Here is a 15,279-nt window from a genome sequence, read left to right on the forward strand (position 1 = left end):
TGCATCTTCCCCACCATTGGAAACTTGCAAAACCTTAGTCAAAGACAGACCTTGGGCAGTTTATAGTGAGTGTCTGCCAGTCAGAAGCCCCCCAGAAGTAAATGGAAAATTCTGTTAGTGGGGTAACATAAGATAAAGCTTCACATTTTTCAGCAGAGTGCCCCATCTGAATCATTCAATTGCCATAATCAAACCATAGGCAAAGTTCAGCCTTGTTCTTTGTGGTCTTTATGAAAGCCCTGACAGCTGCTGCTGAGGCCCCTCCAGGTGCTGCTCCTGTGAAAGTCAGGCTGGTGGTCAGCCCGTTCCAGTACAAGTTGGGAGGTCTCTATTTTTTTGATAAAGTTCTGCACAGGCTTGGGGAATTTGTTTTGTTTTAGTAAGTTGCTTGGTGTCCAAACAGTTGCTAATACCATGTTGTAATTCAGTCACTGAAGATCATAGCATTGTTTTTCTTCTCCTGTATGTGGCAGTATTTAATAAGCCATTGGATTATCCTTGTTATTTTAAGCATACGGAATTCAGCCCTTGGATGTCTCAGCTGAAAGCTGTTCTGCATCTGAGCTTTTTCAAGTGTTCTACTGGGAATTGTCACTAAAGTTCTGGCACCAGAGGTAGCACCATGACCTCAGCCCTCCAAGAGTTTCTGCTATAGCAAAATGCAAAGCAGCTGAATAGGACACATGGATAGTTTCCATTTTCAATCATATTTATAACAGTTTTGGAGGTATTAGAGTTTATAGGGGTTACTTTAGATACTATATGGTATTTTAATAGGAAAATATATGCAATCAATAACAAATTGTATTTAATAAGATGCTACTAAATTATCTTATTGAACTCTTTGTTTATTTTGTAGTGTGGTTACAATAATTATCTGCACTCTGTATATATCTACATGTAAATAACTGGCATGACATGCATAGGCTGACTCGCAAACATGAATCTATGTCGTACTTCACAGTGTGTTTCAAAAATGCCAAAAAATGTTTTTTTCAAAATAAAAAAGCTTTTCCACACAAACCAATTTCTTTATTATTTTTAAACTTGGGCTGGGGTTTAGCTTTTTATTTTTTCCAAGTGACATTTCTGTGCTTCTTCCATCCATTCCTGCTTTTTTCCGTGCAGTTTCACCCATGAGGATGCTTTACATAGAGGACATTGTGGGGATGAGACACCACCTGTGTTTCTTACCAGGAAGAGTGAAGAGGGACTTTATTATTTGGTTGCATTAAGGCACCTCCCATATTTCTCATCTGTTTGTGGATTTCCTGACCTGTGGGCTTTATTGCTTGACAAGGCTACAGCATGGACTGTAGAGCAGCTGACTTGTGGAGCAGTTATGGTATCAAACAAACACCAGTGTGAGGCACGAGGCACGGAGCCCCTGCAGTGCCCAGCCCAGGGCCTGATGCCAAAGGGGGGTTGCAGCCCCAAGTGCTCACAAAGAGGAGAAATGACCCAAGGAAATGGCATAGATGTAGCCTGAGCAGGCTGCAAAGTCAGTTCAGGTCCCAGCCAGAAACCTTTCCTTGTGAACTGGGCATGACTGATTCCTTCAAAACCTACCTGCCTTTCTAACACCACCACTATGCTTATTAAATATGGGAAATAAGGTGTCTGCACTTTTGTCTTTGAACATTTTATTTCACATTTATAAAGCTTTTCCTGTTTAATTTGGATTAATCACTGATAGGACAAGAAAGAATTGAAATTTATTCTTGGCTTCTCTCGCAATGGTTGGCTGCTTTTCTATTGTATTTATGGCAACAAGCTCAAAAGCTGAACTAGCCTAGAGCAAGTGCCTTTGCCAAAGATCATGGTGTGCTTTTTAATGTAAACATGCAGAGATTCATGGGAACACCGAGTGACCTCCACAGGCGGTACAGAAAGGAGTCTTAATTCACTTGAAAGTACTTTGGTAATTGGAATACATCTTTCTGCCAGTATAATTGAGGAGCTGGTTAGTTAGACTTAGCACAGGTGTATTTCATTTAAAATTACTGTTAATGGCTCTCGGGTGCCCTTAGTAGAGATTAGAGTCCTGCCTGAATGAAAAACATCAGCAATTTATTTTTTTGATGGTCATTGCTTTTCTCTTCTTACAAAAAAAGACACATTCAAAGGGATGCATACAGTTACCAGATTGTGGGTATTTTCAAAATGAGATTTGGAATGCCACACTTCAGGCCACGATGGCCACGAGCTCGGTGCCACCAGCAGGCGAGGGGCTGAGGTGGGGAGGTGGCCTTGGGGCCAGGGGGGGATGGAGGGGGTACAGTGTGTCCCAGAGGAAGAGCCATGGGCTCTAACCGAGAGTATTTGAGGGCTCCATAGTCCAAAGGTGACCATGTGCTCGTGTCAGACTGCATGAGGAGGTGAGAGAGCTGCCCAGTGGGAAGCCCCATGAGAAACATTTCAGAGGACAATTCACAAACCCAGGCGGAAGAAAGGTAAGAAACCTGAGCTGCTCAACCTCTGCAGTGTTCCTCCAAATAAATTAACTGCTGCTCAGGATACAACTGGTTCTTAGAATGAAACAAATGCTGATTGCAAGGACCTCACAAGAAGATAACCAAGATTAGGGTTTCAGTGTGCCTGTGCAGAGCACAAAGCACTGGAAACAGGCTGTGGAAGCGGGGATGCCTGTGAGTCCTGAGATATCTTGAAAGAAGCAGGAAGCCCATCTGAGGTGAAAATAAATAATAAAAAATAAAATAAATAAAAAAAAAATCTGCATCTGGGGACTCTGATGGCACCTGCCAGGGATATCTGAAGGAAGCATGTAGAAAGGAGAAGACCTCAGAGAGATTTAAGTGCGAACAATTTGAGTTGGGTCCTGGTCATCTGGTGATGCAAATATATCCTTATTTCCTGCTGTTGCTGTTGATTGAGGGATGCCTGTGTCTGCACCTTAACAGGACAATTCCTTTTCTGTACTTCTGACAAATTGTGTCTGCTGGTAACTGCACAATGCCCTGACTCTTCTGTTACAGTCTCAGCATAAGGCATCTCCCCAGAACCCTCCTTGAGAAATCTGCACTAATGCCATAGGAATGCTTCACCCAGCTTCCAGCTGTGACATGTTGCACCATTTTGGTTTTGAATGGGTCCTTCTCTCCACCCTTTCTCTGCCCCTGTAATTCAGACAATACAAAACAATTACAATTAATTTTACCTTTGGAGCAATGCAGAACCAAGCTTCACAGAGGTTCAGATTCTGCCACCACTGAAGCCTTTCCTTAATATTTTTTTTCATCTTTGTTTAAATGATCTGTTGGAAACATTTCCTGAAAAAATGACCTTGGTAAGCCAAATGTCAATAATATATCTGTAAGAACATAAGCATGAGAAATTCAGGTGAACACTGGGGGTCCTATCTATCAAAATTAGCTTTGGTGGATACCCAAAGGGAAAAGGCTGTTTCTTTATCCTGTTAGTGTGCATCTCTCCTAAAGAGCTCGTGTCCTTCCCTCAGTGCAGCAGGAACAAACAGCTCTTGGCTTTTCACAATTTGTAGGGCACTCATTCAGCTCAGCCTCCCCTGTAGGGTTCATCACATTTGAGTAAAACAGTGGTGACACAAAACCCACCACAACCCAGTGGGGGATTTGGGACTGCAGCCCTCCCTGTAGTGCTGCCTCAGCCTGGGCTTGGTGGCTTCTCCAGTTCTGCAGATTCTTTGTTATTGACACATGTGGAAGGAAATGATGGCTTCATCTGAACAACTGCAAGGCAGGAGCTCTCACACCACCTACTTCTTTCACTTAGATAACACACAGTATCAGGGCTATCTTGCCCATCAGCAGCAGGTGGCTACTGCCAACTCATCAGGATGTTTAGGGGGCAGTTCCCCTGCCCTGTGCAGAGGCAGAGTCAGTCTCCAGAGCATCTGTATCCTTACCCAGTCTGAGATGTTACAGTGAAGAACATCTTGTTTAAGCAGCCTGCTGTAGGCTAAAGGCTTCTACCTCAAAGGGCTTAAACATCAAGTTTAAAATAATGAGTAACAATATTTTGCTCTTTATATGCTTCCAGTACCATGCCTGTTAAAGAAACAAAACCATTTTTGAGCAATAGAGAAACATATTCAGACTGAATTTGGACATAGTATATATATATGTATATATATATACATATATATATATATATACCAATTCATTCCATTCAATCCAGTGGAACAGCACTGGATAAGTAAATAATTTGGTATCAAATAAAGGCATCGATGCAGGTGTCCTCAACTTTGACACCTTGTAATTCCCATGTCTGCGTGATAGCTGGTCATAAAATTTCCACTTTAAAGAAATCCAGCTGTATTTTTGTATTGATCAAATGCCTTCCACTACTGTTTTAATACCATACAGAATTTTTTAAACCTAAACTAATTTGGAAAAAATCCTCCATGTGGTAAACCCCAGACCTGTCAAACTGTTCATGATGTTCACATGGAGTACTGATAATACCTAAGAGATCAAGTCACAAGAACAAGGACACTCAGAAATGAAATTAAAATATCAGTTTCAAGATGTACTGTATTCTTTGGAAATAATATGGAAAAAAAAAATTGTTTATTGGTACGGTTAATGCTTCTCTGAGAGCACATTATCCTGTGAGGGATGACAAGGGGTGATATCCCAACCACTGGGCCAGACCTGAATTACCAGAACTCCCTTAAAACAAGGAGGGAGAGGGTTGGTCTCTCCTGTGGAGGGAGAACACCTCAGGCTGTCGAGGTTCTGCCCCTGGCTGGGGTGAGAATCTGACTTCTGGCCCATTGCACACCATGGCAGAGGGCAGTGGGTGGGGAGCAGGATGCACCAAGAATCAGGAAAGAATCACCTGAGTCTCCCATTTCCCATTATTCAAACTTGGTTGAGAGTTTCAATTAAAAACAAAATGGAAAATATTGCTCCCCTCCTCATAAAGGTTTCAAATAAGCAGTCTGTGTTGTATCTAATCTGGGGCTCCCAAAGTAATCAAAGTGAAATTAGCCTCCTGCCCACCCACGTCCCATTACAGCCCAGTGCTGTTCTGTAGCTTTACCTTCTATCTAGTGAAAAGTTCAGGCTTAAACACTTCTCATACTACTACAAAGTAAGCACATCTCCAATTTATTGGACATGACACAATGTACACAGACAACACCTTTACCAAAAATACTTGAAAGCTATTATTTCAGATATACAAATATATAGATTTCCTCTTCACTGGAAATTGCAGAAATCTTATACATGTTTCTTAAAAAAATAAAACCGTAGCAACAAATCATAAATTCTGACCATCATGATCTTGAATATTAAACAAAGAGAAATAGCACTGTCAGGCCAAGTATGTCTCACAGATTACTTGGCTTTCTACAGAATTTTCCATCGAGGATTACAAAGCCTTTACAAGGTGCTCATTGCATATCCAAATAATCCTTGGGAAAGTGTGCTGAGTGCAGGGGAGGGAGAGGAGAATGGACAATTTACAAATATGGGAACTGGGATGTAAAATCTGTGTGAAATTCAGAAACTGCAAGAGATCATGTACAGCAAAAGTCCTCAGCCTGATTTTTAACTTTCAGGTCATGCTTTTCTCTCTGTCATGTAGCTTTTCTTAAAACTAATGGCTACCTTTGGGGAAGGCTTTAAGGTTACCTTAAACAAAAATCTTCCTAAAGAAGTATTTTCAGAGGTTTTTTGCTTTGTTCAATGTCATATGTTCATAGCCTTGCTTTGTGAGAAGACAAACAGACATTATGGTTTCTGTCTCCCAGTAAGATGTAAAATGGCAGTAGCTGACACTATAAATTGCAGAATCACAGAATGTTTTAGGTTGGAAGAGACCTCCAAGATCACCCAGCCCATCATCTTTGACCAACACCACAATCTAACTACTAAACCATGTCCTTCAGGACCAGATCCAAATGCCTTTTAAATGCCTCCAGGGATGGTGACTCCAGCACAGTCCTGGGCCATTCCAATGCCTGACAACCCTCTCAGTGAAAAACTTTTCCTAACATCCAGCCTAAACCTCCCCTGGCACAGCTTCTATCCATTTCCTCTGATGACAGTCCCAGGAGATGATATTCTCATACCTTGTGGTGAACACAAACCCAAAACACTCCATCCCCTGACCATCCCACACCAACTCCTTGGGCATTTCAAGTACTGTGAAGCTTTATCAGATTCTGCTGTCATATTTATTCTGTTTAATATCATATAATTTCCAGCAACTGTGTTGTACTTTCTCTATAGAATGTGCTTATGTGGAACAGCAAAAATCCACATTTTACTGTAACTAATGCTGCTGGGATCTGAGAAAATGATTGAGAACATACTCATTGCTCTACTGAAGTCTCAGTGACTATTTGGAGTATCACATTTTAGATATTTCATCTCCAAATATGTCCAAAGAGAAAAAGGTTCCTACTTATAACAGGCTGCCACCCACTAGTCTGACCTTTCAGCTCAATCACCAGACATTTTAGTTGTGTTCTCAGCTTTTTCTAAGCTCCAGGTTCCACTCAAAGGGCTTCTGATTCATGATAATGTAAAAACTGAAAAGACAGCAATATTTTCATACATGCATCTACACAGAGGACACATATTAAGCTGTTCACACACATATAGATTGGCTGGAGTTGGACACAGGTGACCATGTAAGAGCATCTGTGCATTTCTGTATCTGTGTCTGCATATGTGTGATCTTAAACTATTTCAGCTGTGCATGCTCCATGTTCCTTAGCTGTCTGAAAAAGTACTATGTGAAACACTATTATTTGTGGTAATGACTTCAGTTTTCTTTTAGATAGTTTTGGTAACTGCTGGGATCAACTGCCTTTTAAATAGATGTGTCCATTTTGGGGAATTCATAGTTTATGGATTTATGGTTTTAATTTCCTTTTTTATGAAATTAACTAGAGAACTTATTAAATTTTAGTATACAATCAGCCTTTTTGAGGCACTAGATAATATAATCCTGTACTCTTTGAAACAATGTTTACTTTTAAAACTGCATAGTGATTGCAGATCACTGGGTTTTTCTTTTCCAAGCACTCTTACTAAAAGCATTCACACATCTTTCTGGATTCATGCTGCCACATATATGGCTGCTGTTCTCCTTATTCATGCTCTGTAGAGCCACAATGAACCTGCCAAATAAATCAGGTTTTTCTGAACATTTTTCAAACTTAAGGTATTGCAGATTAATCTCAGAATGGACATAAACCAACAATACAAGGTATGAAGTGTAAAAGCATTACCCTATTTTTATCTAGTATGAGAAAAATAGGCATATGTGAAAGCTGTACATCCAAGATGGAATGAGCAATTTTTTGTGATGTTGATCAAAGTGTCACCTGTATAACACAAAGGTCTCTGTACTGGACTGCCCAGTTATTTCTGATTTGATGGCAAAGCCATTCATTACATTCACCAGATGCTTTTTCATCCCATCTATCCCCTTGACTGAAAGGACACTGTTGTGAATTTCACTGATGCAGAGCTCTGGAGACCTGTAAATGATGTGCTTCTTTTTCCTCAACATCCCAAAACAAGGTTTTAGTACTAGACTGGCTGGGTGGATATTTAAATTGAGTTGTGGGAAAACGCAGCAGAGTGAGACTATTTAAATGACATTGTGAGAACTTCCTCACTGATCTGCCTGAATGCCAAATTGGTGGAACTATTGTACCTGTAAGGGTAAAAGGGCAATCTAGTTTTCTTGTTCAGAAAAAACATGATCTATGAATTGTGGTGGTATTTTTACATTGAACACTCCTCATACTGGCAAGAAACTGAAATGTTGCCAGGTCCTAAATGATGACCTTGCTTTAAATGAAAGCTCACCACTCCCTCGTACCTTTTATATTCTGTAAATACCTTGTATAGAGCACTCCGGGCCCAACCCAGGAAAAAATGCATAAATGTGAGCAAAAAGAATACATCAAGGGAAGAGCACTGCTCATGGACTTGAAGTTATGCAACTGCTGCATTAGTTCCAACAGAAACGAAGGATTATTTTCTTGAGGGTTATTTTCTCTTTAAGGTAAACAGCCAGCTAAATTTTAACTTAGTTCTTATTATTCGTGCAGTCACCTTCTACTGCATGTTTCTGTCCAAGTATCTGAAAAGCTAGAGAACCATTCTGCATGCAAATAGCATCAATCTACTAAATTAATAGCATTTATTGAAAAAAAAGACTCATAAATTTTAAGATTTAAAAAAAAAAAAGCCAGCACCTTTTTTTTTTCCATCTTTCAAGGGGAAAAAGAGAACTGAATTAAAAACAAACCCTCTGTTCAAGTCAGGTCATCATGACACAAAGCAGTACAAACCAATAAATCCAGCAATGCTGACAGTCTAGCCTGGCAGTGTGCACACAGGCTTTTTAGCCATGGAAAGTTGGGAGGGCTTTGAGTATTGATTGGCTCTGTGGCTGTAAGCTGACTTACCAGAAGGAAAGAAAGGTCAGTGTGCCACAAACAGCACATCAGGCTAGAAATGTGTATGGGAGCTGCACTGCTGCACGGGTGAAGTGCAGCCCCATCCTCTCCTGCTCTAGGGATACACTAACTTTGCAGGTGGGAGTAGAGAGGGAGGAAGGACCTCTACAGGTACCACTTTCCATGCTACCAGTATGTCACTGATAACTGAGATTAATATTTGATTTTAAAGAGGAACATAGGAAAGCATCTGATTTTCCCAATACAGACAATTGAGAGACTACTGTACCTTAAAGGAAAAAGGTACTAATGAAGCACTGACTGGTCAGGAAATACAAACTGAACTCTCAACTTCTCTATTGTAGATGTAAAACAAGAAAACATAACTGCAATGCAGCTGAAGGAGCAGCTGGAGCTCAGAAGTACCTAAGATTCAGTTTATTATGCACACATACAACCAGACCATCTCAAAATGCCATGAAATCAATTGTAACTCTCAGGCTACATTTCCCTCTGTCACAGAGTAGGTGTTAATGAACTCACTTGCTCCTTTCCCTAAAGCCTGGCCAAAACTGTAGATCCAGCTAAGGCCTTTAAAAACACAAGGCAAGTGTTTAACCTTCTGTGTTTCTTCAAGCACAGCAGGAACAGCTCCAAAGCATCTCAGTGTGAAACAGCAGCAGTTTGCTGAGGCTGGAGGTCTCTGCACTGCACTGTCACAGGTCTCCAAACACAGCCAGGCACTTCAGCCTTTGAAAGAACCTTTAAAAATGATGAAGGTGATGCCTCTGCAAAGCTGAGTAACAACAGTAGAGCCCAAAGGAAATGGTTGACTTTATGGTTTTGTTTGTTTGCTTCAGTGAAGTACTAGCAGGAGGCAACACTAATGGCCTGGGGTCAAAAATAGATAAGCTGTACAAAATAGGAGAGGCTTTAGCTTCAGGTATATCTGCATTTTTTAGTGTAAGAGGTACTTTAAGAGAACTTGAAGTGATAGTTCAGGCCAAAAGTTGTATCTGCATTCTGCAGAAGATGGTAAGCTTTCTACACAGTACAGCAGGTCTCATACCTTTACAATATCATCAGGCATTTACATATCATCATGTAAATGTCAGAAAACAACGTTCATCTGTTGAAACCTCTTACTTGTGCAAAAGGCAACATAAGAAGATCCACCATTGTTATGTTTTGTTCAGCATATTCAGAAGCACTCCAGGATGCTTCACTGGGACCTACTTGTAGAGCTCAGTCCAAAAAAAATACCATAATCACTAACAAATTATGAATGCAGAGAAACACAGGGAACTAAAAAGTCACTAAAAAAAAACACTACCAAAAAACCACCCATGGATCTCCTTAAAATAAAACCACACATCTCTCTGTGAGTTTGAGATCTTTAAGGAATACAATTTGAAAAAGTTTTTAACTTTTGATAGCTACTCCCAGAAGACATCTTCTCTTTCTTTTTGATTATGCCTTTGAGACAACTAAGGACCATTCCAGACTAATCCACTGTATTTATGGGACACAGTGACATGGAAACCACTTGGCACAAATTTTAGGGACTGAATAAATGACAGACGTATGATGATCCAGGGCATTCCTAAGGCAAGCATGCTGCCTGATCCATTCTCCAATTTCAGAATTAGGGTGTCAAGGAATAATTTTTTATGTGGGAAGTTCCTGTTAACATTTTAATCTAAAGAGTAACAAACAGTCTGTTGATTCAGTGGCAAGCCATGTAGAAATGCTTAAATTATCAAACAGTGACTGAAAATAATGAAGTGGAATGGTTGAAATGGAGTTTTTTTACTAAACTCCACAATTACTGAATGCAAATACAAAGTAAAATAAAGAAAACAAAACTTCAATATGTAGAAATAGAGGATTTTATGTTATTTATTAAAACATAATTGCTTTAAGGATCACAGTTTAGAGTCAGACTGTATTGAATATGAAAGAAATCACTTGGCTCTGGGCAGTTAGAAATGACAAACCTGGTCAATTAACACAAAAGTTTGCTTGTAGCATTTTATCCAGGGCTGCATCCTGGTTTTATCCCCAGTAGTTACATACTTTCTTCTTGATTTGCTTTAGGAAATGAAAAATAGTAGTAGACCTTTGGATCTAGTTGTTAGTTGTCCACACTGTTTTCAAGAATCAGGACTTAAATTTTACAAACAAGTAAAACAATTTATACTTTAATAAGGAACACTGATTTGATCAGGGATACTGAACTTTGGTCCAGTGAGCCACTGTTCACGTGACAAGAACACAGACCAAGTTACACACCATCAACACTGCTATCACACAATGGATGCCTCCAACATGAAATAGGGAAGATCAAAAGCATATGGCCAACAGGTACCCAAGTAAGACTCAACATTTTCTACATTGTTAGAGAATTTGTGTATCATTTTTAGTGACTGGCAAAATTAATACATTCTTTGCGGGATTTCTCCATTTCTCTGTTGTTTGAATATATCAAGAATTTACTGGCTTAAAAGCATGAGTTGTTCCATCTCTATAACAAGGGAACAAACACCACCACATTATAATCTCTTATTCTTCTTGAATGTGTAAAGCTGATTCAGTCCAGCTCCTCTTTTACAGCTGGTTACCCCAGCTGAAATGGCATCCCTTTAAAATATAAAATATGTGGCTCCACTAAGTAGTACTGAAATAAGCCTGATGTGTATCAAAATGTTTGTAGTCATATTTTCCATTTCTTTTTGTATTTAATCTTGATCTATTTTGATGTTAATGGCTGATGAGTATTCAGCACTGGAATCCAAAACATTAAGTCAGTGAAAACATCTCTATTTAAAGCTCGGAAATACAGAATTGTAAAGTTGATGAATTTATGCTAGCTAAGTGATTTAGCTTTAATAAGTGCCAAACTTTTATGGAAAATAACAAAAACCAAAGCTGAGTGGGTTTGCAAACACATTACTTCTGGTGTAATATATACAAAACTTTTCCTAAGCTTTCCCATTTTTTGCAGGAGGGCTGCACTGAATGGGGCAGGAAACAGTACATGAAACCCAAAGTTCCAATGCAGTATGAGCACAGAGAAGAATACAAATGTATATTTTGTGGCTAGAACTTGAGTTAGTCATGGAGGTACTGCATCAACAGATACTTAATTCTGGACACTGACTTTGGAAGGGTATGTCTGTGACACAGATTAGTTACTAGAAAGTGAAGTATCTGTGAGAAAATGTGGGCAATATTTATTTTAATTCCTAAAAAATCTTCTATTATGCACATGCTTACATGTACCCATCCACACCATGTACTAAAGTAACAAGTTTACACCATGTTGTATCAGCAATTTTAGAGCATGTAATATGTAAGAAAAATGTATAAGATAACTGTTCTTGGAAATCTGAAAACTCTAGTAATTGTCATTCTTATGCAGATCTAAAAAGCAACCTAGCCAAGTTTACAAAACATTTCTTATGACTGTTGTGATTTTTGCAGGTAAGGAATCAGGAACTCACAATATGTACATCAAGCTTCAATGGCCTCTTTATGTTACAAGTATAAAGCAGTAGGCAGGGTAAGTATGACAAATATACTGAAGTCCTGACATTGCAAAATCTTGACCAAAATAAACAAACAAAAAATGAACCAGAAAGCATCTCTATGATAAGAGAAAAGACATTTCACTTTTTGTGAAAGAGAAGAGGTTTCACCATCCCCGCCAGAATCTTGGGTAGCTGGGCAGCAATCACCTCTGACATCATCTCAGGGAATTCAACACTCAGTGCACGGGACTGGAGAAATGTGTTCAGACAGAAGAGATGGAGCTGTTTCACTAGCTGGATTTAATAAAATACAAACAACATTAATCAGCTAACAGTAACCCAGCCAGATAAGCATGCTGTCAATCACTTAATCTCATACATCCATCAGCTGACATCATTATCTATCTTCCTCTGACACTCCTTGAATCAATAATGTGGGTACTTGATGAGATTCCCTATTAAAACATCCTCCCATATGAAAAACTGGAATCTCACATAAAAACAGTGCCTTGCCAATATGCCAAAGTGTTGCCATCCTCACACGACATGCACCATGAAGAACAGCAATTACTCAACAACTATTCAATCTTTCATTTTAGTCTCTCATCCAACACATACCCATGCCCTGTTTACTCTATGCTACTCAAACACTGCTTTGACAATAGCATTTATTATTTCCTTGTGCACTTTTCCATGGTTCTGATGATGATGTCTGGGTACATGGAAAACCTCAAACTCCACAGGCCCTTGTCCCTTGAAAGCAGCTGCTTAATAAATGCAACTATTTCACCTCTTCTGTCTCTGAGAAGTTTCCATTTTATAGTTTTCCTTGAAGACCTGTGATCTTTATGTTGTCAGATATACTATTTCTGCTGTCCTTAACTGTAACACACAGACACAGAGAATTAATTACACAGAGTGTAATTACTTTTTTCTTTTTCATCCTGAGCTGAAATAGTGACTTGAACTAAGAAGATACTCTACACATGCAAAGATCCCATCCTTCTCTGAACTCCCTGCAAGTTCCTCACAACCAGCAGTGGACTCAAAAGCACTCTTCCTAAACTTACCTTAGTGTCACTTCCCCAGCACTTGCTAAACCCATCATGTATAGCCCTTCACCTCTGCTTTTTGCCTCCCTTGCAGAGATACACAAGCCATTGCAAAACACTGTTCACGTGGGCAAAGATTTAAACATAATGTTATTTCTCAGTTTTAATAGACATTAAGCCAATGAAATCCATATTGGACTCTCAGAGAAGTGGAGTGGATTCAGCTGCATCTTTTAAGACACTTATGGCTCTTAAGATGCTACAATAGCACCACAAGAGTTCTCACAGATTACTCATTTCCCAATACAGACAGAAACTGGAAAAATAGCATAGAATATACACGTAAAAGTAGCAGAATTAAGGTTGCAAAAGCAGTCTTCATTTTCTCTCTCTAATTCTTAAAAGCCTAACTTTGCAACCTGAATTATACATTCTTTTCATTATTTAAATGTTTTCATAAACTCATATACACATGCACACACACATACATGCCACCCCCTACCAAAAACTGTAATTGTCCTACTTTACAGAAATAATGGTAGCATTCAAAGGTATGTTTCTCAAATACTTAGATTTTGTATGTCATATAATACATATATAATGCATATTGATGCTTAACATATAGCCAGCTATCCACACAAACATAAAAACTAAAGGAAAAATGTGGGGAGTTTCTTTTGTGCTTTAGAAATGTTGACACGCCACTTTCTCTAGAATTTCTTTCCTTATGATTTCCTTAGTTCCTTCTTACATAAAAAGAATGATATTACATTAACAAGTAAACTTACATCATGCATGGAATCCATAAGTTTGGTAAGTTGATAGAAACGTTGCGAGTTGGCCACAACGCCCTTCTGGCGCAACCCAATCGCCTTCACCAGTTCTCTGATGTAACTCGTTCTCATCTCATCAAATTGGCTTTGACTTCTTAGACCTTCCAAAGGAACTAAAAAGAAGTAACACTTGTGTTGCAACTTATTCTGAAGACAACAGATAAATTTCAGACACAGGAACAATTTATATTTGACACTGTGCAGTGCAAGTCATTATTACATGCCAAGTACCACTTCCTGTTCAAGTTACTCCAAAACCAGTGAAACAGTCAGTCAAAAGGATAGACCAGCAACAGTCAGACTATCTGCTGGGAAGAACCTTAAGCTTCAGCTACAGCTCTCTGCTGAAGATGGCCAAAAGAACCACTCCTGTGACTGAGGAAAGACATTACAAAGGAGTTCATGTTTACACTGCTGAGAGACAGCCCTCCTCATAGCAGATTCATGTTACCAACATCTAGCTAGAGTGCTTCAAAAGGCAGTCAAGAATGAATGGGGTTAAGAATTAGCAATTCTCATGTAGTGTGGACAGAAAAGCATCCAGGGCTCAGGCTTCCTGTTTGGACCTTTCACTGAACAGAAAAGATGCACTGTGAGTCTTATATATGAACAGCTTTTAGAGAAATCAACAAGGAGGAACAAATGGTTGAACTCACTCTTCTCTTAATGGTCAGCCCTAAGGACCAAAATGAGGACACTGAGAAATGAACCTGTTAGTGACAAGACCATATTTGATCACTGATGGTAAGTACTGGCAGCATTGTAAGGGAACAGGCATAAACTCTAGACTCCACCTTCCTTGATATGGCAGAGTGTAGTATCCAAGTCTTACAATTTATTTTAAGGCACTTAAGAAATGAAAACTGGAAGAAATGAACCCTGAAAAAACATTCCCAACTGACAATCAGATCTAAATTCTCTCTTTGCTCTAGTAATTATATGTTAAAACACGGTCTTGTTCCTAACATATAGGTTTTAAAAGAGCTGTTAAATTTCTTTCCCTTTTCCTTCTTTCATCAATAATGTTTCACACTGACACATCACACTTAACACTTTGTATTCTATAAGGAAGCATGAGGGCAAGGGTTCACCTCACCAAACTTCAGACATTTTACAGTACAGGTATCTCCATCTGGGCTTGGTACCACAGCTTGCTGTAGTATTAATGTGGAAAAAACTCAGATTTTAGAAGTAGATTTACAAAGAGATATACTTAGATATGTTATATATATGCTTACTTTCCTCCACAGACTCTAAAATAATGTCATAGGGACTAACTCACAGAGGTAAATAAACCTCATGCCAGTTAACTAGTTACCTAGAGTATCTTCAGTCTGGTATCAGCCCATGGTTACTATCAGGCCAGAACACATTTCATGTGCACCTCTTTAAAAAAAATTGAACCTTGCTTCATAACAACATTGAATTGTTAGATA

The 15,279-nt window shown here is 39.1% G+C and overlaps 1 protein-coding gene across 1 annotated transcript in view; it reads right to left on the minus strand.

The window, feature by feature from the left end:
* Nucleotides 1-10,221: 10,221 nt before the first annotated feature.
* Nucleotides 10,222-15,279, minus strand: part of PGR (progesterone receptor) — a 36,903-nt gene continuing 31,845 nt past the window's right edge. The window contains exons 8-9 of the mRNA XM_071734327.1: nt 13,799-13,956; nt 10,222-12,252 (exon numbers count right to left, since the gene is read on the minus strand). Coding sequence (XP_071590428.1) covers nt 12,097-12,252; nt 13,799-13,956 — 314 coding nt within the window. The 3' untranslated portion in view covers nt 10,222-12,096. The remainder of the gene's footprint in view (nt 12,253-13,798; nt 13,957-15,279) is intronic.

The sequence above is a fragment of the Heliangelus exortis genome, chromosome 1 (assembly GCF_036169615.1).
Source record: "Heliangelus exortis chromosome 1, bHelExo1.hap1, whole genome shotgun sequence".
NCBI classification, from domain to species: Eukaryota; Metazoa; Chordata; class Aves; order Apodiformes; family Trochilidae; genus Heliangelus; species Heliangelus exortis.